Source organism: Lissotriton helveticus, chromosome 8 (genome assembly GCF_964261635.1).
Source record: "Lissotriton helveticus chromosome 8, aLisHel1.1, whole genome shotgun sequence".
NCBI lineage: Eukaryota > Metazoa > Chordata > Amphibia > Caudata > Salamandridae > Lissotriton > Lissotriton helveticus.
In genome coordinates, this window is record NC_136069.1 from 1195189614 (window position 1) to 1195211097 (window position 21484).

General features: G+C 44.4%; 1 protein-coding gene across 1 annotated transcript in view; it reads right to left on the reverse strand.

The window, feature by feature from the left end:
* Positions 1 to 21484, reverse strand: part of LOC144773236 (high affinity choline transporter 1-like) — a 182996-nt gene that overhangs the window by 61095 nt on the left and 100417 nt on the right. The window contains exons 3-4 of the mRNA XM_078658143.1: positions 14593 to 14736; positions 4488 to 4641 (exon numbers count right to left, since the gene is read on the reverse strand). Of these exons, the coding sequence (XP_078514269.1) occupies positions 4488 to 4641; positions 14593 to 14736 (298 nt within the window). The remainder of the gene's footprint in view (positions 1 to 4487; positions 4642 to 14592; positions 14737 to 21484) is intronic.

Genomic DNA, 21484 nt, shown 5'->3' on the forward strand with positions numbered 1-21484 from the left:
TAACAGTGGTAAGTGGTGGAGGAATTCACATGCATCAAGAATATTTTCACTATTGAAGTGAAAAAAAGAAAGATGAACTCGGAGGGAGTTTATGATCTAAGGTGAAGCGTTCCAATATTGAAATTATGTAATTTTCAGAGGCTAAGGGACAGAAAGGACTAAGGCATCACAATTTCGATAGCCTAGAAGGGACACAGAGCCCTCTCGCTCATACCTTGATGATGGTAGTTTTTTTGTCGTATTGCATCAAAAAGCTTTTATCTGACAATGGCAATGTCCCTGAAAATACATTTATTTTTTAAAGGGTGCTAAATGCTGCAGCCTTTGGCATTTCAATGAACTGTAAAAAATAGATACTCACTTTACTGAGTTTAGTTCAATTTAGTTGATCGACTTTGAAGGCTGAAAGCCTGAATTGATTTTAGTGGGACTCAAATACATAACCTGTTGGTGACACTAAGATGAAAGCTTTGAGTGCTTAGCTCCTTGAGTCGTTTGGCCCTAAAGTGCCTGATAATATACCTGGCCCCATCTTCTAATTGCCACCTTTGAGCATTATGTTAGCACCCTGTGGAATAAAAAAAGCACAGCACTGTTTGAAGAGTTTAGTCCTTCACCATAGCGATCCCCATTTTACTTTAATTCTGAGACAAATGCATCCACTGCTGAAACAGTAGACGGCGATGACATGTTTCAAAAACAGAATGCAACAAAAAATATCAACAAGTGCGACAAGTCTACTGAAATAATTGGAACAGTACTGCGTGCCGCAGTCACCACACCTCTCTCCCAGCAGACTGCTACCTTCCCGCAGTTTCCTCCTCACCACTTTGTTAACTCTCAGCTTTAAGACCTTAATTTGCGAGGTTCCGAAAACGGATTTTGGAGCCTGAGCTGGGTCACAGGCCTCCATGACCTGCTCCTGACTGCTCCATGAACTGTAGTGTAAATCTGTAAATACTGCAGCATGAAGCAGCTATCACAGTCAGGACTCGAGTCGGGGTACCACGCAGGTGGACGGCGTCCCGTCACTTATTTTACCAGGTGGACGCCGTTCCCCCTGCCCAACAGCTGGACTTTCAATGATGCAAAAAACACAGTTGATGGACAGAATGTAGAACAATGTCATACGTTCACCCCAGTACAAGGATCTGGGCCTAAATCCATCGTTTTTTTGCACTCCACACCACCCTGGGTTAGACACTGGCTATATACAAATCAGCTCTGACCCTGTGCCTCAGGGGAACAGTCCAGCCCGAACTACCAAGCCATGTCTTTCCCAGACCGGAATCAAGCATCCAAGGACCGGTTTCTGGCTATCAGCCTTCATTCAGCGTGGATAGCTTGATTCCAGTGGCGTGGAGAGCCTGGGACTCACGTCTGAGCATACCCAGCCAACTCGGGGTGAAAATTGCAAGAAACACAGTTGATGGACAGAATGTAGAACAATGTCATACATTCACCCCAGTACAAGGATATGAGCCTAAATCCATCGTTTTTTTGCACTCCACACCACCCTGGGTTAGACACTGGCTATATGCAAATCAGCTCTGACCCTGTGCCTCATGGGAACAGTCCAGTCCTAACTACCAAGCCATGTCTTTCCCAGACCGGTATCAAGCATCCAAGGACCGGTTTCTGGCTATCAGCCTTCATTCAGCCTGGATAGCTTGACTCCAGTGGTGTGGAGAGCCTGGGACTCACGTCTGAGCATACCCAGCCCACTCGGGGTGAAAATTGCAAAAAATACAGTTGATGGACAGAATGTAGAACAATGTCATACATTCACCCCAGTACAAGGATCTGGGCCTAAATCCATCGTTTTTTTGCACTCCACACCACCCTGGGTTAGACACTGGCTATATGCAAATCAGCTCTGACCCTGTGCCTCATGGGAACAGTCCAGTCCGAACTACCAAGCCATGTCTTTCCCAGACCTTCAATGATGGCATAACTTGCCCGCACGGCCGCCCCGTGGATCTCCCAAGTACAGGGCTGGCTGTCAATCTTGTGTGCTGTGGTGGTGGTGGTGCCTGGCGGTTGGAGAACGGTTCTGTTTATATTGGAGCTCGCTGGAGCGTGATTCCGTGGAATTGTTTCCCAGTGCTTCCGTGTACTAGGATGCGTGTTGCGTAAGTAGCTAGTTGGCAACGCGCATTTAGTAAGTGATGACAGTCCCCTGGTAGCCTGTGAGAAATCCAACCTGGATGGCATTGTATCGAAAGGAAAGGATGTTCTGTAAACTGCTGGTCTGCGCGTCGAGACTGTCAGAGAATGATGCTACATGCCACAGTGCATTAACGTGGCCCCCCCAAGTGAAGCGGGTCTCCCTGTAATAAGAGGGGACTACCTTTCATGATGTCACTTCCTGTCGTGACATCACTTCCTCTGACACCACCTAACTTGGAGAGTCCCCCTACTTCTTATTTTAGGACTTGTGCCCTGATCACAGCTGTTACGGCGGCGCGAAATGACAATAATCAGCCAATATTCAGTCAAAACTTTTTAAACAAGGAAACAAATGCTGTAATTAAATTGTGAGCCTGTAAATGTAAATGTACAGGAATTTATATAACGCAAATCACCAAGCGGTTTCTACGCGCTTGCTTAGGGAACCCGTCCTGGTATTCCCCTGTGAGATAACCCCGGCAGGGTATCCGCAAGGTGAAAGCCAGGCATCCCGCCGCGAGGGGCCGTTGTGGAGATTAAGCAAGCTATTGCCCAGAGTCTCAGAGTGTGAACCCGTGAATCGAGTAGGCACCGGAGCGAGAATTGTCGAGTCCATGGACATTTTAGGACTCAAGACCCCGCCGAGCCGGGAATTGAACCCTGGTCCCGGGCTGACCTCTGTTTCCAGGTCTGCCTCCTCTAACCAGTGAGCCACACTTCTCCACAACCTCTTACTTTTTTACTGCGTCAATGGTACATATCACGGACATCGCAACCCTTACTTGATTTTCCAATTTTATAGCGAATCACAAAATCGTAAAATGCTGGAGGCTCTGACTCTGCGTCACTGCACTCTATGTCACTGCACTCTACGGTACGAGCAATGGGTGGCGCAAGCTGCCGTAGGGCTTGTCGCTTATATTTTGTCAAATTAACCACTGCCCAGTATTGTTTCTCCAAATTAAGCGATGCTTGGAGGGCTACATTGCGCATCCGAATACAATCATTGCTTTCATACTCAGAATAAACCCAGTCACAACACCACAAACAAAGGGGCTTTATTTACAAGCCTCTTGCACCACTTTTGCGTCATTTTTAACATTGGAAAAGTGATGTACTAGTGGCGCAAGGGGCTTGTAAATCTGCCCCAAAGGATGCGACCAGTGCAGACAGCATCAGCTGACAACCCGGAGTGGTCCCTCATAGGTTACTTTGACTTTCTGAATAATTTGGTAACTCGTTACATGTCTGTTGGTACATTAGATGTTGAAAATGTGTTCATCACTGCTCTGACCCATTTGTATGTGGGGTAGGCTGTCACTGACTAATGATGTGCAATGAATTGATAAAGGTTTTAGCAAATCAGAAATCGTTTCTGCACTTGCCAGAGTTCTATATTAAATTCAACTTAGCTTTGTACCTGTTAGAACAAGCAACTTCATGCTTCAACTTTTTTAGAAAACGGCAAAGCTAAAAATACCATTGACTCTAAATCTCAGATTCAGTAGAGTCCACATGGAACATTTTATTTATTTATTTATTTATTTAATGCGATTTTATATAGCGCGAACTTTACCCGAAGGTGTCAGAGCGCTTTACATAAGAACCAGTTGCAAAACATAAGGACTTAGGATTACATAAAAGATACACACAGAAAAAAAATTGCAAATGTACAAGATGTAAAGTCACACAAAGAAGAGACTGGTGATTATAATTATCTCTATATACATAGGGAAGGGATATGAATGGATATACTCTAAGAGTCACATAGGAATGGTAGAGAGTGCAATGGTCTACTGCATATACTAGTGATTAGAGTTATCTCTATATACATAGGGAAGGGATAGGAATGGATATACTCTAAGAGTCACATAGGAATGGTAGAGAATACAAAGGTCTACTGCATATACTAGTGATTAGAGATGCATACAAGATCCAGTCTGGCACCCAGGTCTCATTCATTTGTTGCTGTAATGTCTTATAAGTTTGCACCCCTCAACCTGTTATTACCCCCAACCCTCTGTTGCCCTCCTCACATTTTAACAGGAGATTAGCAGGCACAATCATAAACTGTTACCAAAGTAGAGAGGGAGGCAGAGGTAGAGGCTAGGTTTATCCTCCTGACAGTTACATAGAGAGACAAAATACAAGTATTTCAATTATAAACTGTATCATGAAAAGGTTTTTTGAATAACTAAGGCAGGAACAACAATAGAAAGGTGTGCTGATAGCTCCTTTCCTGTCAAATCAATACAACAAGGCAGTCAGAAGCGTGCATTTCCCTTGGCAACACTAATTCTAAAGAAACCTTTGCTTACCTGTTGATGCTCCCACTGCACCAATCAGCACTGATGGAATAGCAATCACCAGGCAGCCAAATGCCGCTAAGAAGGAAAGCACTTGAGCGTAAGTCGCTGAAGAAGCAGAAAGAACTCGCTGAAAGTAAGCTTGCCAAGGGATTCCGCCAAATACCTGTTAATAAAACATATAGAGCACTCACATTTCTGAATATTCAAGGTTGTACATCGCTAACATAAGATCACCAGTTTGCAGCACGTTTTAGGGTTTGATTTGTATACAATGGGACAAGATATGCAAATAATGCCATGGCAATGAAGACTTATTGATGTGGGGTGTAACACAGGCCCGCATCCCTGCGGTGCGGGGGGGGGGACCCCCGAGCTGCAGGGGGCCCCTTCAGCACAGTACTCAGGCCTGAGCGCTCCGGATTAAATCTGTAGCGGGCCCCTCCGTGTAAATTGTGGTGGGGGGCTTAAACTTTTGTTATGCCAAAAGAAGAGCTGTATTGTGAACTTTGATGCATTTGAAATCCAGAATGGAATGATAACTCATTTGGGAATGCAGAAGTGTCCAAACAACATGACTGCAATGATGAGCTCAGATTCAGGTTACAATCTGTTTTTTTTTTCAGCATGACCAATATTTTTATTTTCCAGCCAGCGCAAAAAGTAGGATTGTCACTTAAAGAATGCAATTTTTCCCATAATCAGTACATGCTTACAACAGTATACGGAAGAAAGCAGTGGGGCAATGCCCCCATGGCCCAATGGGGGAGCCGCCACTGACAAGGAGATGATGAACGGAGCGGTGAAACTTTTCAGACACTCACCCCAGTCACAGATCTGATTTGAATCCATCATCATTCTTTAACTCACTTCGCTACCCCCGTTCAGACCCAACTATATGCAAATCAGTCTTGATCTTGTTCCTCATGGGAACAGTGCAGTCTGAACTGCCAAGCCAGGTCATTCCTGGATCGGGACCAAGCATCCTGGGACCGGTTTCAGAGTGACACCCCTCCTCAGCCAGGCTAGCTTGAATCCAGTGGCAAAGTGAGCACTTTTGAGTGGAAGTTTTAGGTATTTGGCAATTTGGTCCTCCAAATCATTGATTACTTTACCATAGTTGTGGGGAAGGATCTTCTCCATATTTAGGCTTCTTCAAATACACAAATATTTCAATAGGGGATTGCACAAATCCCCACAAAGTCCTCAGCCTGGACTCCACCCCCTCTGCCTGGGATGACTTCTGGTGGCCCACAGATCTTGGATCCCACACCCATAGACCAAGCAAGAAACCTTGGAATCCTCCAGGACTCCTCACTCACCATGAACTGCCAGATCAATGCTGTCTCATCATCCTCCTTCCACACGCTGCGCCTGCTCAGAAAGATCTTCAAGCCGATCCCCACCAAGTCCAGAAAGACAGTCACCCACACACTCATCAGCAGCAGACTCGACTTTGGCAGCACACTCTACGCAGGCATCACCCAGAACCTTCTCAAGAACCTGCAGAACATTCAGAATGCCTCAGCCAGACTCATCCTCAATATCCCCCGCTGCAGCCACATCACCAGCCACCTGAGATACCTCCACTGGCTCCCAGTCAACAAAAGAATAACCTTCAAGCTCCTCACACATGCCTACAAAGTCCTACATACACCATGCGGGACCTGCGTAACTTAACAACCGCCTCTCATTCCATGCACTCACCAGAGACCTCCGCTCCGCCCATCTGTCCTTGGCCACCATCCCACATATTCGCAAGACCATGGCTGGAGGAAGGTCCTTCTCCTATCTCGCAGAAAAGAACTGAAACACCCTGCCTTTCCAAATCAGACAATCACCGTCATTGCTTCAATTCAGGAAGGACCTCAAGACCTGGCTCTTCGACTGAACCACAGTGCCCTTCAGTGGATCAGCAGCCCCCCCAATGCCTTCAGACCCTTACGGGTGAGTAGTTGCGCTTTACAAGTCCCCTTATTGATTGATTGAAATTCAAATCTAGCTATTCTGATCATGAATGGGAAGAGCGCTGACTTACTCCAATTAATGACTAGGGCAGAAAGACCACCAAAATTAGTGAACTCTCTGAGGGTAGGGTTAAGGCTAAGCTGTGGATTTCTGCTATAGAGGATTATGTTGTCTGAATAAAGTGATATCAGTAGGGAGCTGTCTCTGAACAGCAAAGTGTGCTGGGCATGATGTGTTTAAGTTTCGCCACCAGTGGTTCCACAGCATAGAGGATAGGGGGCAGCCTTACCTGGTGCCAATCAATACTACAAACAAAGCCGAGAAGGCAACATCCATGTAAAGCTTAGCTGCAAGTTGTGTACACAGCAGCTTGATCAAGAATAGAAATGGGGGTTATTTCCTTGTCGCTTAGCACAGCCATAAGATAGCTCCACTCTAGTGAGTCAAATGCCTTTATGGCATCTACAAGAAGCACAATGGCTTGCTCCTCCAGATTAATTTTATGTACTATTTGGAATATAGTGCAAATATAATGCATTGTTGATGTATCCGGGACAAATCTTTCTTGATCTGGTAGGACCAATACTAACATCATCAAAATGATTGTATTGTTGATGGTCTTAGCGATAATGTTTTCCTCACAATTGATTAGTGACATTGGTCTACATCACTTGCAGCTTTCTGCAAGTTTATTGGGTTTGAGCAGAGTTATAATAATGGCTTCCTGCACAGAAGGTGGTAGTTTGCTGGTTGTCACTGCTTCGCTGAAGACCTCTAGAAGTGGCTGTGCCAGGATATGTATGCTTGATATATGTATTTCAACTGGGAGTCCATCTGATCCAGTGCCCTTGCCATTAGGCAGGCTTTGGATAACATCTTTAATTTTCTCGATCATGAGTGTGTGTACTAAGAATTCACATCGTGCATCACTCAGTCTTATTATTGCTGTGTCAGCAAGCTATTCAGGAGTCCGCTCAGGTGCATTCATATGTTTAGAAGCACAGAGATCCGTGTAGGGTTTATTAAATGCCTTGTGTATCCATGTAGCTTCATAGTGTAACTGTCCATTATCATTCAATATTTGGATCACATCCTTAGTGACCCAGTGATTCCTTCTAATGGAGGCTAGTGTATACCCAGGTCTCTCACCTTACCTAGGTACTTAGTTTCATGGTCCCATATTTCATTATATTCAGCGATTCAGCCTCTGAGTTTTTTTTCTTTGCTTCTATTTTTCATAGTTAGGTTTATTTAATGCCCCTTTCTAATATTGCAATGTAATGGAATAGTGTTCTAAGCACCCCATGCTGCTTTGTTGTGCAGTAGCCTCTAAATACCATCTAAAGGCCTCCCAAAGAGTGGTCCCCTACTTGATCGAGTCTTTGTTCTCTTTAAAGTTATTTAAATATTCTGCATGCATGTCCTCCCAGAACCCCATGTCCGAAAGTATTATTGGTGACATCCGAACAAACTCTCTTCTGGAGACATGTCAACCAGTATAAGGTCAAGAACCACCTGGGAAGGGTCAAGCTAAGTTTTCTGTATTTGTCACCTTTATACTTAAGTCACTTGTTGGAAGTTAGTAGTCATTTCTAGACCACAGGTTCTGTTTGGCCCAGTAATATGTTCCCTCTCTTAAATAGGGGTGTCTGTTTTGCCATACTTGAAGAAGTTCACTGTCTTTTATAATGTTTTAACGGTGTAAGCTCCCTGATCAATGTGTGCAAACTATCGGTGTGTGGATCCAAAATGGTTTGTAAGACCTCGCCCCATAACACTGCCTTAGGAGTAATCTTTTGAAGATGTGCCCTTAAGTTGTAGACAAATTCAGGATCATCTATCTTGGGGATCCTAAAACTTTACTAGGGTTATATGTTTAGTCACAAGTATACCCAGTGCTATGATGTATCTGCCCATGGTGTCACTTACTGATCTGATTAAGCGAAGTGGAGTGACGCATCTGAAAAGAGTGGGGAAACCCCTGGCATAGGTTGATTATGATACTATAATACTCATTGTGGGCCATTAAAAAAAATAGTTTTTTTTTAATGGTGTAAGGTGCATTTCTTGTAGAAAGGCTATATCTAAGCTCTGTCTCTGTATTATGCAGTTATTACCACTTCTTCCTGGGGTTAGTTAGACACCACAAGCTCCATGTGAGGAATGTATAATCCCTGCCTGTAAGTGTGTTAGGTTCCATTTCTATGTCTCCTCAGAGCTGGATAGAGCTTGTGATCCAATGCAGGGTTAGATGCACATCCAAATGCGATGACAAGGATGAGCAAATCTGACGAGACCTGGAAATTTAAGTAAGTTTCCAATAGTAAATACCCCCTGCATCTCCCCTTCCCACACCAACTACCCCAACAACTGTTGAATTGGATCCTTCCACCCAAAAGCTCGCCCTTTCATCCCATCTCTCAATTGTAGCTGTAATGAAATTAAAATATAGTTAAAAACTATGAAAGTCACCATGGATTTTACCATATATGAGGTAGGAAGTAGCTGGACCACGAGTTTTACTAGCCATGAATAACCGCCCAAGGAAAAAAAGATTTATTTGAATCCCCCAGCTGGGATTAGCAGGTTCTACCCCTGCTGAGAGATAAATACTAGTTTACTGATGTTCAGGTACCTCCATGGCCATTGTCAGGTCATGGCCAACCTGCTCCAGCCTTCTTTTCAGTCCACTTTTCCTAAATACGAGAACACACTGGTCTCTCCAAGGGTGAGGGAGCCGGGTACCAACAGCTTTTACTCATCATCGTCAGGGTTTACATTTGAACGTTCATAATTTATTTACAGTGGCTCCGCATGTATGTTCTTTAGGCATTAAAGGATTGCATTCACTCATTTTGGTTCTGTAAATATTGTGTGCTTTCCTCAGGGTGTAATTTTTAATCGTGTTACAATAGCATGCTGTGTGTGATGTCTAGTTGCTAAAGTATTTTTCACTAGTAGGCATGCACATCTGTGCTCCTGGGCTGCCATCATAAAGTCAGGGTATTATGAGACCTAGCTTCCACACTATTGTTGGTCTTGTTTTTCTTTTACAAGTAGGTGCGCAGTGTCTTTGTTCTTGAAATTCAGCAGTCCGGCAATGATTGGCCTGGCTGGGGCATCTGTAATCAATGAGCTCTTTCTACGATTAATTATTTAGAGAATTTATCAGCTCTAAACAGTGCCACTGGAATTTTCTTGAGAAAGGTGTCCATCTTCCCAACTGCTGTAAACTCTGTGACAGCTATTATTCGTAGGTTATTTCTGTGTGATTTTGCTTCCAAATCATCATTTTTTGCCTTGATTATGGACAGTACTTTGTCCATATAGAGGTGTTTTTCATTGTCTGTGTGCTGCTTGACTTCCATGGTGAAGATTCTCTTTCCCGCTTCTGTGATGCGACCTCTATGCTTGTTTAGGTGTTGAGCAATGGTGTCCATACGTACGTTCAGTGTATACATGTTTTGATCTATGAGCATGAGGCTAAGCTGCATACGTTGCATGATCATCTTCATGTCAAGCTTGACCTCAGCATTACACTGCCAGTTTGTTTCTTGTGCATTTTCTGCAGCCTTGAGATCATCTTTTTTGCCCATTTGCCTGGTCTCAAATTGGATGTTTAGCTGCTTTGCATCCGTGGTATTCCCCTTTCCCTTTGCCAGCAAGAGTCACCCGCTGCTTAATTTCTGCCTCCTGGCCGCCACCAGACAGACTGGGAGACGGTCTATTATCGAAGCCCAAACAAGAGACGGCCACGCACCAATCCCAAAGTGCGTAGGCGGTGTCTACAGATCAGTTTTGGTGAACCCGCTCACCCCCCCATCTGGGGGGGGCACAAGCAGTCCTAGCCTGCTTCTGGTGTATGTAAATGTAGCTCTTTATGGCAAGGACCTAGGCCCCGGCGCACATTGTCCTACCTGATTAAGCGAGGCCAGTCTCACAGACTCAACATGGTATGAGGTTGCTAGGGATAAGAGTGGAATATCATGTTATGCATCCGATTGCTTTCTAGTATGATTGACTTTGCATATATTTTTCAACTGTTCCTCCAGGCGGTCACATTTGCCTAGTGCATTGACATATTTTCAAATAAATTTCAGCCACCCTTGGTTATCATGTAGGCACTCTAAGTATTTGGGACAAGCAAGATTGATCAGCACCCGCGTCCACCCTCTGCACCTGGACTGTGCAATTTGTCAGTCTACCCAGCCAAGTGGACCCAATGGACTCCTGGACCCTTGGAAATGGGCTTAAGGAGTTTCCCAGTGGAACCGACACATCATCTCTGCTGAGCGACACATCCCTGAGCGGAACCAACACATCTCCTTGGCTGAGAGGCGCATCCCGATCAGAATCAATGCATCGCTATTGCTGCAATGATTGGACCTTTCACAAAAGACTCACATCGCAGCTGCAACCTGCATCTTGGGACCAATGCATCACCTTGGGAACCGCCACTGCGCAATGACTTCCCAGGTACAGGCCCTCGCATCTGCTGTCAATGGCAGCCTCGACGAAACAAATCGGAATTAATGCATTGCCTCAGCTGTGTATTGCAGCCCAGATGGGATCCTCAACGTCGATGCAACAGGACCTCGCACCGCAGCCTTGCTGCCTCTTGGAACTGAAGCAACACCTCAGCTACATAACGCATATTCAACCTGGATCCACTCAACGCTCAGCAACCAGGATATAAGGATCTCTGTTTAGTGGGCATAACTGCGTCCCTGTAGCCGGCCCGTGCTCCATCGCAGTAAACCTGAACTTGTGACTTTGTCCTGGTCTGGCGCGATCAGTTATACCCGGTAGTACTTTGTGCGTTTTGGTGCTATTTCTCACTCCAAACTTTAAAATTCAAGTATCAACCAATTCTACTAATTTAATCGCTGTCATCTTGGTCTTGTTTTAGTTAATACATTCAGATCTATTGTTCTAACCAGGTGTTAGATGTTTTTATGGTGTTTTCACTGATTTACTGTTTGAAGTGTTAAACAAATACTTTACACATTGCCTCTAAGTTAAACGTTACTGCTCTGTACCAAGCTACCGGAGGGTCAGCACAGGTTAATTTAGGGTTTGCTTGTGACTTATCCTGACCAGAATTGTGGCCGCTGCTTGATCAGGGCTCACACCCCAGTCAACCATTAACCAAATTTCTAACAAGAGCGCTCACACATGAATTGACATTTTGTGACATTACGTATTAGAATATGGATTGCATTTCAAAACAACACAAAGCTCAAAAAAGTAAATGCACAATTAGCAACCCTTCATTATGTACATCAGGCCCATGGCTCTGTGCGAAATTTGGTATCATGGCAGATTGTCACAGTACTCATTTCAAAGATGATGGTATAGAAAAGGTTGTGTGACAGGAGAGATGATCATGCAAACCATGACTTTGCATGGAAGCCAAGGAAAAGGCAGACTTACAATGGATAAAATGCATACAAAGCAAAAGTAAAAGTGACTACTCACATGGCTTGTCCACAGGAGTAAGAAAAGATGAAAAGGCAAATATAGGCACGAAAGTCAAAAATCAGAGTAAATTGTTGTAGCTCAGCGTAGATGAATGACTTCCTCGTTTTTTCACTGAATTAGTTCTGAGGTAAATAGGCATGGTTTCAGAGCCCTCAGAACTCAATGGGGCCTTTTGAAAAACTGCATTTTCAATTACTTTTGAGTTCTACAATAGTACTACTAAACTACTGCAAAATGCTATTCACAAACCTACAAGTGTAAATCTCCACCTCCATCTCCCCTGTCTGCTGCATGGGTAGACAATATTTAAATTTTCTTTGATTTATTTAAATGTATTAAAGATTGATCCAAAACTAGGTTAATAGTTCTGTACCATTGTCTTTCTTTTGTTGTACATTTAAAATACATATTTAAAGTGAATTTACAATATTATTTAGCATACAATTTTTTTTACTAGATTATTCTAAAGTTTAATGAACTTTTAAACTTTACCATAGGGAGATCTCCACTCCAATGTGTAGTGTCCCTACGGTAAAGTATAGGGAATTGTGAAAAACGTTTATTTAATTAAATAAAACAACACAAAATAGAAAATATGTTTATGTTAAACAGTACTGGAAATTAAGCCTATATATTTATTTTAAATGTATATGTAGAACTAAATAAAATAATGCTACACGAGCATTAACTTAATTTCGAATTAAATCTTTAATTAATTTAAATGTATTTTAAAATAATTTTCTGAAGTTTAAATTAAGAAATAAACTCCCATCCAAAGAAAAAAGTACATGTTTCCTTATGTATTAAAAATGACTAAACGTGATGTATAGAATTAGTTAAAGTAGTTTAATTATATTTTAATGGAAATAAATGCTATATTCATTTATAAATTCAAAGAAAGTTTGGCAAAATATTTTATAATTAAATATTAAACGATCTATTGTTTATAGTCTTCTAACATTAAATTATATGTATCTATGAGTGTAAATATTTTAAATAATTTAATTTAACATGATTTCCTATGGGGTTTTATATTAAGTTCCTAGCTCCATTATTGTTTATGGGAAGGTATTGCAGTACCATTATTTGGCCATATGTGATGCTGGACTTACTCCAGCTCTGAGGGGGAGTAATTTACTACTCTTTTGGTTCTTTATTCGGAGGTAGTAACTTTAGAAGTGCAGTTTTTGAAAAGCAGTTGGCTTACGCATCTATGAGTGGGTGATGCCCCTCGCTTAACCCCTCTCTAACCCCTCCAAACCTCTCTACACTCCTCCCTAAATCCTTCCCATTTAGTTGGAAGTATACCCCTTTTTCCAGTCACTCCCCAGGTCTCTCCCTCATTTACTACTAAGGGCCCCATTACGATGTTGTCCGGAAATCAGTCCCACCGAATCGATTTGAGAATGCTTTCTGAACGACTCGGGTTTGGGGAGTCCAACCGACTGATTACGGTGTGTCCGAACACTGTTCGGTTGGACTCCCACTGACTTCAATGGGAGCCTGTGTTCCGATCGAGAACACAGGCTCTCACTGAGAACAGGAGTGGTTGGGGAAAAGCTTGCACCTTGTGGCAGGCACACACTGTGCATGCAGGGAAAGGGGGGACCCATGGGTACCCCCACAGGCCTGATTCAGAGGGCCCCGGGTTAAAGGGGGCATGCTACGGGCCCCCAAAGATTCCGTCAGCCGATCCATGTTGGATCGGCTAGTCAATTCGTGCGAGTTGGTTCCAAACTACACCCTTATTCTAAATGCCGTTCAGAACCAAGTTGGACTGTTTGGACGCTTTCAGGACATCATGCTCCATCATCCAAAAATGTGTCCTACTCTGTCTGAAACAAGGCTTCCGAATCGGTTTTGACCATATCGAATTGCGTTCAGAGCCTCTCCGGACGGCATCGTAATGGGACCCTAAGTAGTAAACGCACATGTGTGAGGATCTCACAGATAGGAGAGCTTTAAGTGGAGTTGTAGGCTTGTCGCTTAGTGAATAACTTTTTGTAATACTTTAGTGCTTCTACGGTAGTACTACCAAGTGTACTATGAAATCCAGTTTGTGGATATGCCCCATCATGTTTTCAGTAGATTTGCAAATGTAGCCTTCTTGACAAATAGTAATGGACCATATCAGCACCATTATAGTTTACCACACACAGCTCATCTGAAGAATTTGCTTAGCCAGCAGAACCCTGCTTTAGCCTTGACATTTCACACAATGACCCACCAAGATGGTACCAGCTGGTATTAAAATAATAGCACATTTTGACGAATTAGTAAGTACAATTGTGAGATACACTATTTTCAAAGACAGACCAAGCAATAAGAGTGTTAAAAGCTTACCATGAACGGATAAAACGTTCTGCCTCTAGAGTAATACAACCTGGTCTGTTTCCGTACAACTTACATGTATTAAAGAGTTTGCAATATTCCTAAAGAAACACATTCACGCACATATCTACAATAACATCATCTTTTATTATTGGCCGGCTGGCACGGTGCACTTGTTTGTCACTGACAGGCAAATCCTTTTAAATGCTGCACTGCACAGCACGCTGTTAATGAGCCGCTTCTCAAACGTAATTTCACATTTATTATTTATACCTCTTCCAGTGACTGCACCAAATAACTCAAACAGAACTCAATTAAAAAAACAACCTGAACTCACCAGCAGAAGAAAGCTGTCAATCCAAGACCAGATGTCAGCGTTGTTAATATTCCCGAGCCAGGGTGCCTGGTAGACTTCACGTACAGCCGTGGTCCCAATGTCGCTGACAGCCTTATTCGACATGGCGAAAGGCACGCTAATCCACTGCACGCAAAAAAATACACAGAAAAAATGCTTTATTAAACTTTTTAAGGCGTGTGCTTACCAGCTACTGAAACAGTAGATTAAGGGTTCATTTTTGCAGTTTGTGTGTTTCAACTACAGTGTGATTAATGAATTACTTGTTGCGTTTTGTACGTACTCCTGCCTGCTGCATGGAGTATGTGGGCAATAAAAGATGTAGAGGAAGTTGTCTGACGAAAGTAACTTCTAAACAGTAGGCCTTGTTTGAGAATAGTGCGTTATGTGCAATTTCAAACATGTCAATTGCTCTCTCTAATTAGGGCGTTAATAACTCGATGGGGGCTCTAAACCTTCAGAATGGGTTAACCCACATGTTGCTTCTTAAACTTCAGGATCATGAGTGACTTGAAAGCGCAACCCCCCCTGCTCTTTCCAGGGGTCACATTTCACAATCTTCTTTCAGGGCCTAGACATTAATTTCCCCCTCATCCCACATCATTGTCATCATAATTATTTATGAGGCCTGACTAGTCCTGACATTGTTTCGGATCCCACTTGGTTCTAGCAGTATTCTTAACCTAGAGCCGGGTTCTAACGAACCTCACTGTGTGCCAGTGTGGTATGCCAACACTGGGACGCATGCTCTGTGCACAAGCAGTGATCTTCATATTCCATTCTGACCGATGGCGGAAGGGAGCTTATTTTGAGGTTGGAGAGTGGATTTCGCAGACAGGTAGCAGGCATCTACTTCTCAATTGTATTAACAGTTTTAATTACCATATTCAAGTGCACTTATTTTGACCTTAGAACACAGAGAACTGGGCTCGAATATAATCTTCAGCATGCAAAGATAAATGTAATGACAATATAAATGTAAGGTTAATCAGAAAAGGCATATTTGGGCCAGAGCTATGCTTTGAACTGTAAGCAGACCTGGCAAAAAATGTCTAACCAGCCCTACTTCCTTCCTCCCCTCTTCAACTCTCTCACTTTCCATCCATCGGCCGTCTCTCTCTCTCTCTCTCTCTCTTACCCTCTCACTCTATGTTCTCTCTCTGTTCACTCTCTCACCCGAAGATCCTCCATGCCTGTTGAATGCTTTGCATCTGGAGAAAGTGAGAGGCTTCAGCAGTGTCCCTGGGCCTTAAAACAATGACCCCTAATGCCGACAGCCCCCAAGGGAAAAAGCAAATGGATGAAAAATAGCTAGCCGAGCTTTGATTTGAGCTAAGGGGGTTATTACAGGTTTTGCGGCCCGAATGGTGGCAGTGCGGCTTGCCGCACTGGCAGTCTGACTATCGTATTATGAGTTTGGCGTTTGGACCGCCATAGGACCGCCATTTCTGCCGGGGATTCGCAATCGCTGGCGGTCTTGCAGTAGATGGAGGCCCACAATATGCTGGTGGTGCCTCTGAAGCACCACCAAGCATATTATGAGTTTCCTCACCACTACAGTTTTCATGGAGGTGAGCCCATCATGAAAACTGTGATGGTGAGGAAACTAAAGGGGCCCTATAGGGCTATCTGGTACCTCTGGGACAGGGGATGCATGCAGGGGTCACATGGTATACCCCCTGTCTGTATGCACCCTCTGTTCTAGCACGGCATAGACTTCACAGTCCATGCCATGCTGGAACATGCAGTGGCGGTCCAACAGCGTTGCCTTTCTAAGGCTCACAAATAAGCCTTTGAAATGCACAGCCGCAGGCCAGCTATCACAGCACCACATGGCCTGTATTCCACTCGGAATATGGTGGGCGGCCAGACTATGAGTTTGGAGATCTTGGAGCAGGGAGCTGGCATGGAGGCCCGATCCAAGACCACCAAACTCGTAATCAGGCACTAAGTAATCTGTATCATATTTTATACAGCCATTCTATTAACAGGGATAGGCTAGCTATCCACAAATTCAGATATTTAGGGCCTGATTATGATGCCGCTCGGACTCTCGTCTGACCGGCACCTCGACGGAAGCAGGACCGCCGGACTAGAAGTCGGTGGTCCCGCTGCCCTGATTACAATGCAAATGTGGAAAAGTAAATTTTGCCATGTTGTATGTGCCTACGTGTTCCCCATCTTATGCTATATGTGCATGATCGATATGCATGTATCCCCCTCTGATCGATTAAAGACGCAATTACAGTTGTGTCCATCTCTAGTATGCCAGTTTCCAGTTCTCGTGAAAGCAACGAGTATTAGGTTTATGTAAACCTATGTTGCCACGTTTTACAGTGTGCACGTTAATTCATTGAATTGTCCCCGTTTCTAGGCCTCAAAAGGGCCCGGACATCAGATTCAGCTCCTGTCTCCTGAACCCTCTCCGAGGAGCGATACAGCCCCCACCTGCATCCCTGACCCTTCGCTTACTTTCTGCCTCGCAGTGCCCGGCCCGGCCTGGCTCTGCCTGCCAGTCTGCCAAGAGTATTTTATGCTTCTAGTTATCAGTCCAGCCCTCCTTCTCTGCATTCCTAAGCTACTGAATCGCATCAATAGTTTCCGTCATGGTCTAGCCTTTATGTCTCCATGTAAGAGAAATACTGTATTAATATTCATAGAATATTCCTAGCACACGCAATACATGTAGAATTATGCATGCACCAGACTTAGTGTCTAGTAGCCTTTGCCCTGATAACTTTTGGATTCTATCAATATGTACTCCAAACATCAGATACCAGATATGCCTTAGGTACATGTCGCTCTGACACTCCAGACTTCAGTCTCCTCTTCTAGCGCAGAAGTCATAGCCCCCAGTTCTCCCTGGTAACACGTCATTGCCCGTTTGCGCGCACCACTAGGTTAGAGGTCCCAGCTGCTCAGGTAGCCCCCTCCATGTTTCCGCCCCATTTATGACACTTCTGTTACATTTACATCACATGTCTATGTATACGCCCTGTACACGCCTTTTTGTTACATCATTTTGTCCTTATCTTTCGCGACTGCTACTAGTTACGCCTACTGCTAAGCCTACTGTATTGAATGTAATGCAATTGTTTTAATATATATACTGTGCACTGTTACAAAAAGTTACCCTTATACCCTTATGCTCCCAGATTCCAGTCCTTTCCCATTCCCTGGCAGCTGCCATCCCGTGCTATTGCAGGCTGTCCTGTTCCTGTCCTTTATGCCTGATTAAAGCCTGTAGACTCAAGATACCTCGAATCCTGTCTCTTATTTATTGAGCTATCTGTTTTATTCACTGTATTCAAAAATAGTACCGGTAATTAATTATTTATTTACCACACAAAGGGTGTCGTAATGTGTATATTTTCTATTGAGACGTGTGTTGCTGGCTGCAGCACATGCCCCAAAAGAAAATAAACACTTTAAAAACATCCCTGCACCATGTGGCAGGCACCATGCGATGCCTGAAACATGGTGCAGTGATGGTTAGGGAGGCATCTGAGGTGCCCCCCCAGGCCCCTTGGCAGTTCGGGCTGGACTGTTCCCACGAGGCACAGGGTCAGACTGATTTGCATATAGCCATGTCTGAACTGGGGTGGCAGAATGGGCTAAAGAACGGTGATGGATTAAACCCAGATCTCTTGACTGGGTGTGAGTGTTTGATTGATTCAGATGCTCCGTCCATCACCACCCCCTTTTGTACCCCCAGGCCCCATAGCAAAGGGCCAGGGGAGAAAGGCCCCCTCCTAGGGGCCCCTAAAGTCATTTTCCGCCTACCTTTTCATGGAGGGTGAACCGCCATGAAAGGGCAGGTGGAAAGGGACATTGTAATCCCTAAGGCAATGCCAGAGCAGGCACAGCCCTTTGTAGGGATTACTGACTCTCCAACAATGAGCCCGTTGGAAGTGCAGCAGACAGTCCCTCTGCCCGATGCCTCCACCTGCCACTTCATAATGTGATGGGTGGACCACAGGGGCAGATGTCCGTGGGTCCGACACCAATGACCCGTCGGTGTAAGACCCACCAACATCATAATGAGCCCCTTGTGGTCTGTTTTTGACCCATAAAGTAATGCAAAACATATTTATTGTAGCAATTTTCTTTGTTTTCAATTTCATTGTGCATTACGTTTAAGAATGTTGCTAATGTACTGGCAGGCCATAGACTGACTGTCACTGATTCTGTACCTACTGACTTTCCCATTGCTTTCTCCTTCCCAATTTATGAGGTCACAATATTTTTTCCATGTCCAGCACCATGTCCACACCTCAAGCAGACCTTTGAATGGAACACCAAAACCTCCAGTGTGGTATGCCCAAAGCGTATCCAAGGAAAGTGCATCAGAATCTAACACTTTTGCTTCTATGCCACTTAACAGCTCCAGGGGTCTTGGAAGTCCAAAAGCCTTCTTAGTCCCCTCTTTTCAGGGTTTCTGGAACAGCTCTCCATGGTCACTTCTAATGTTCCCAGTACCCCAGAGACACCACTTAGGGGTCAGGACTCAGCCCAGTAGAGTCCCCCAGCAAGGTCCAGCCAAGGTCCTTCAGGGCATCTCTCAGGTCACAGACAGCAGGTCCATTCCCTTTCTGATCTTCCTCAGGGCCAGAAAGTGTTCTGAGAAGGGTGACTTGAGACATCATAAATATGATTGCCACTAGTTACTGGCGATGGCGACTCCTGCCTCCTCCCTAACCAATGAGGTTAATGTTCCCAGGGGCAACCCTAGCGCATTTTAGGCAGTTCCGGTTTGCCATACTACAAATAATCTCGTAGTGCCCCTCTCTTGTACAAAGCTCTTCTGTCCACCGATAGTTGTGGCCAGGAAAACGAGCGGTAACCACCCAGTGTCAACTCCAAACCAGTTCTTGGTCAGCTTCCTTACACTAGGTTTAAAGCCACCCTGGCTAGTGTGAGCCCTGGGGACAAAGGCTTTCACATTCTTCAAGTCTCCCTTTACACGATATTAGGAATGGACAGGCCCTACCTCTGTCCCTTTGAAGTTGATTAAGTTATTGGGTTCACCCCAAATGTCGTTCCTTGGATGATAGGGATCGATGCCCCACACGCTGTCCAAACTGTCCGAGGACTAAGCCATTGTTCTGACTCAGGGAGCAGTTTACACACCTCATTGAAGGCAAGCACTGGTTGGGCAGCAGCTACCAGGCTAACAACAACTTAGGGGCCGATTCGGGTCGGAAGGGCTCCGAACCATGTTTGTGCCTGACGGATTCCTCTCTGACCGAGCTATTCCAATGGGCTTGGTCGGAAAGGAATCCGACTCGAATTTCTGGGTGGCCTACGACAGGCTTGGAGAGCCCGTCTGCCATCCGGAAAACTTCCAGTACTCCCCCGGTCACCTCTTTACGATCGAGGGAGTACAGTGGCAGTTTTTCACTGCCTTTTCGTGCGGGTGTGTCCGGCAAGAAAAGGCAGTCGGAAACTGTCTCTTGGGGCCCCCAGCAGGGCCCCCATGTGTGTAAGGCCAGCGAATGATGGCCTGGGGGCGCCTATGGTGCCCCTCCGTTGATACCTGCACCCGGTGGCAGTCACCTTGGGGCGCCGGCCACAGGGTGCAGGGATGAACTGCACCCCTGCATTTCACTTTGCAAGCATGCTTTCCGGTCAGAATGCATGCATGCATTGTGAACCATACGAATGCGACCGAACAGGGTTCGATCGCATCGTTCTAGCAGGGCCGTAACCGACCACAGCAGGTCGGTTGCTTACGGCTCCTGACCTATGTCGGACGGACATGAGTCCGTCCAACATCGGAATCGGCCCCTTAGCCTTCAACCAGGGAAGAAGTAACTTTCTAAAATCTACTATTCTTTAATATTTATTACAAGTGTAACTTCACCAATGTATTGGACGTTTAATAAATAGGAAAAATTAAATGACTATTTTACTATCAATTTGCTGTCAAAAGTTACAGATTAAAGTTTTTAATCTGTAAATTGAAATATTTTAGGAGGCAGCTACTGCTCTGCCAATGAAAACCAACTATAAGAAGTTGCAGTATTAGTTGAGGTGGTGGTGAGTACCCACCTCAAGTAATAACCAGAACCCTTGTCAGGGTGAACCATTTGAGTCACTATATAAATTTGTGGTAGCTATGGCACAGAGCAGACAGGCTTCATTTTCAGGCAATGTATAAAGTATTTTATGCAGTGCCAAAAAAGTAGTTAAGTCAAAACATTACACAAGGAAACTCACAAATCAATTTAGAAAAACAGAGTAAATTATAATAAATAATATGACACAAAAATGTAAAAAATGCTATATTTGCAACCTGAGATATGAATTTTTAAATGTTAAGGTTCAGAATAGCACCAAAAAGCAATAACCAAGATCATCGGGTTGCACTTGACAGGTTACTAGGCGTAAGTTAAGGCTGACTATGATGGAGTGCAGGTCGGCTCATGGAACCAGATTCAACCCGGCTGAAAAATGTACTATTGGATTTAGTCTCTGAAACAAAAGTAAAACATCTTCACTGGGTCAAGGCAAAAGCTGCTGTCTTATGGTGGGAAATCTCTGAGTGAGAGAAATTTTAATTTCACTCCCAGAGAAGGGCCCTAACCTACCGGATACTTTTGGTGCCTTCGGCCTGTGAAGATATTTGCCTTCAGACTTTCTCACTTTTGAGAACTTGGAATCTTCCAGTGGGACAAGGCTAAAGGATGTAGCTGAACAGGGCACACCAAGCTGAAAATGTTCTCTGCGAAGTCCAGTTGAATTGCATTTGCTGTTGCGAAAAGCTCGGACCAGGAGCAACCTTAATCTTTGGCTTAGCGCCAATTAATCTTGTTGGATCTAAGTCCCAGCTTTCAGAAAATGTTAGGAGGAGTACACTTTGTCACCAGCTAAG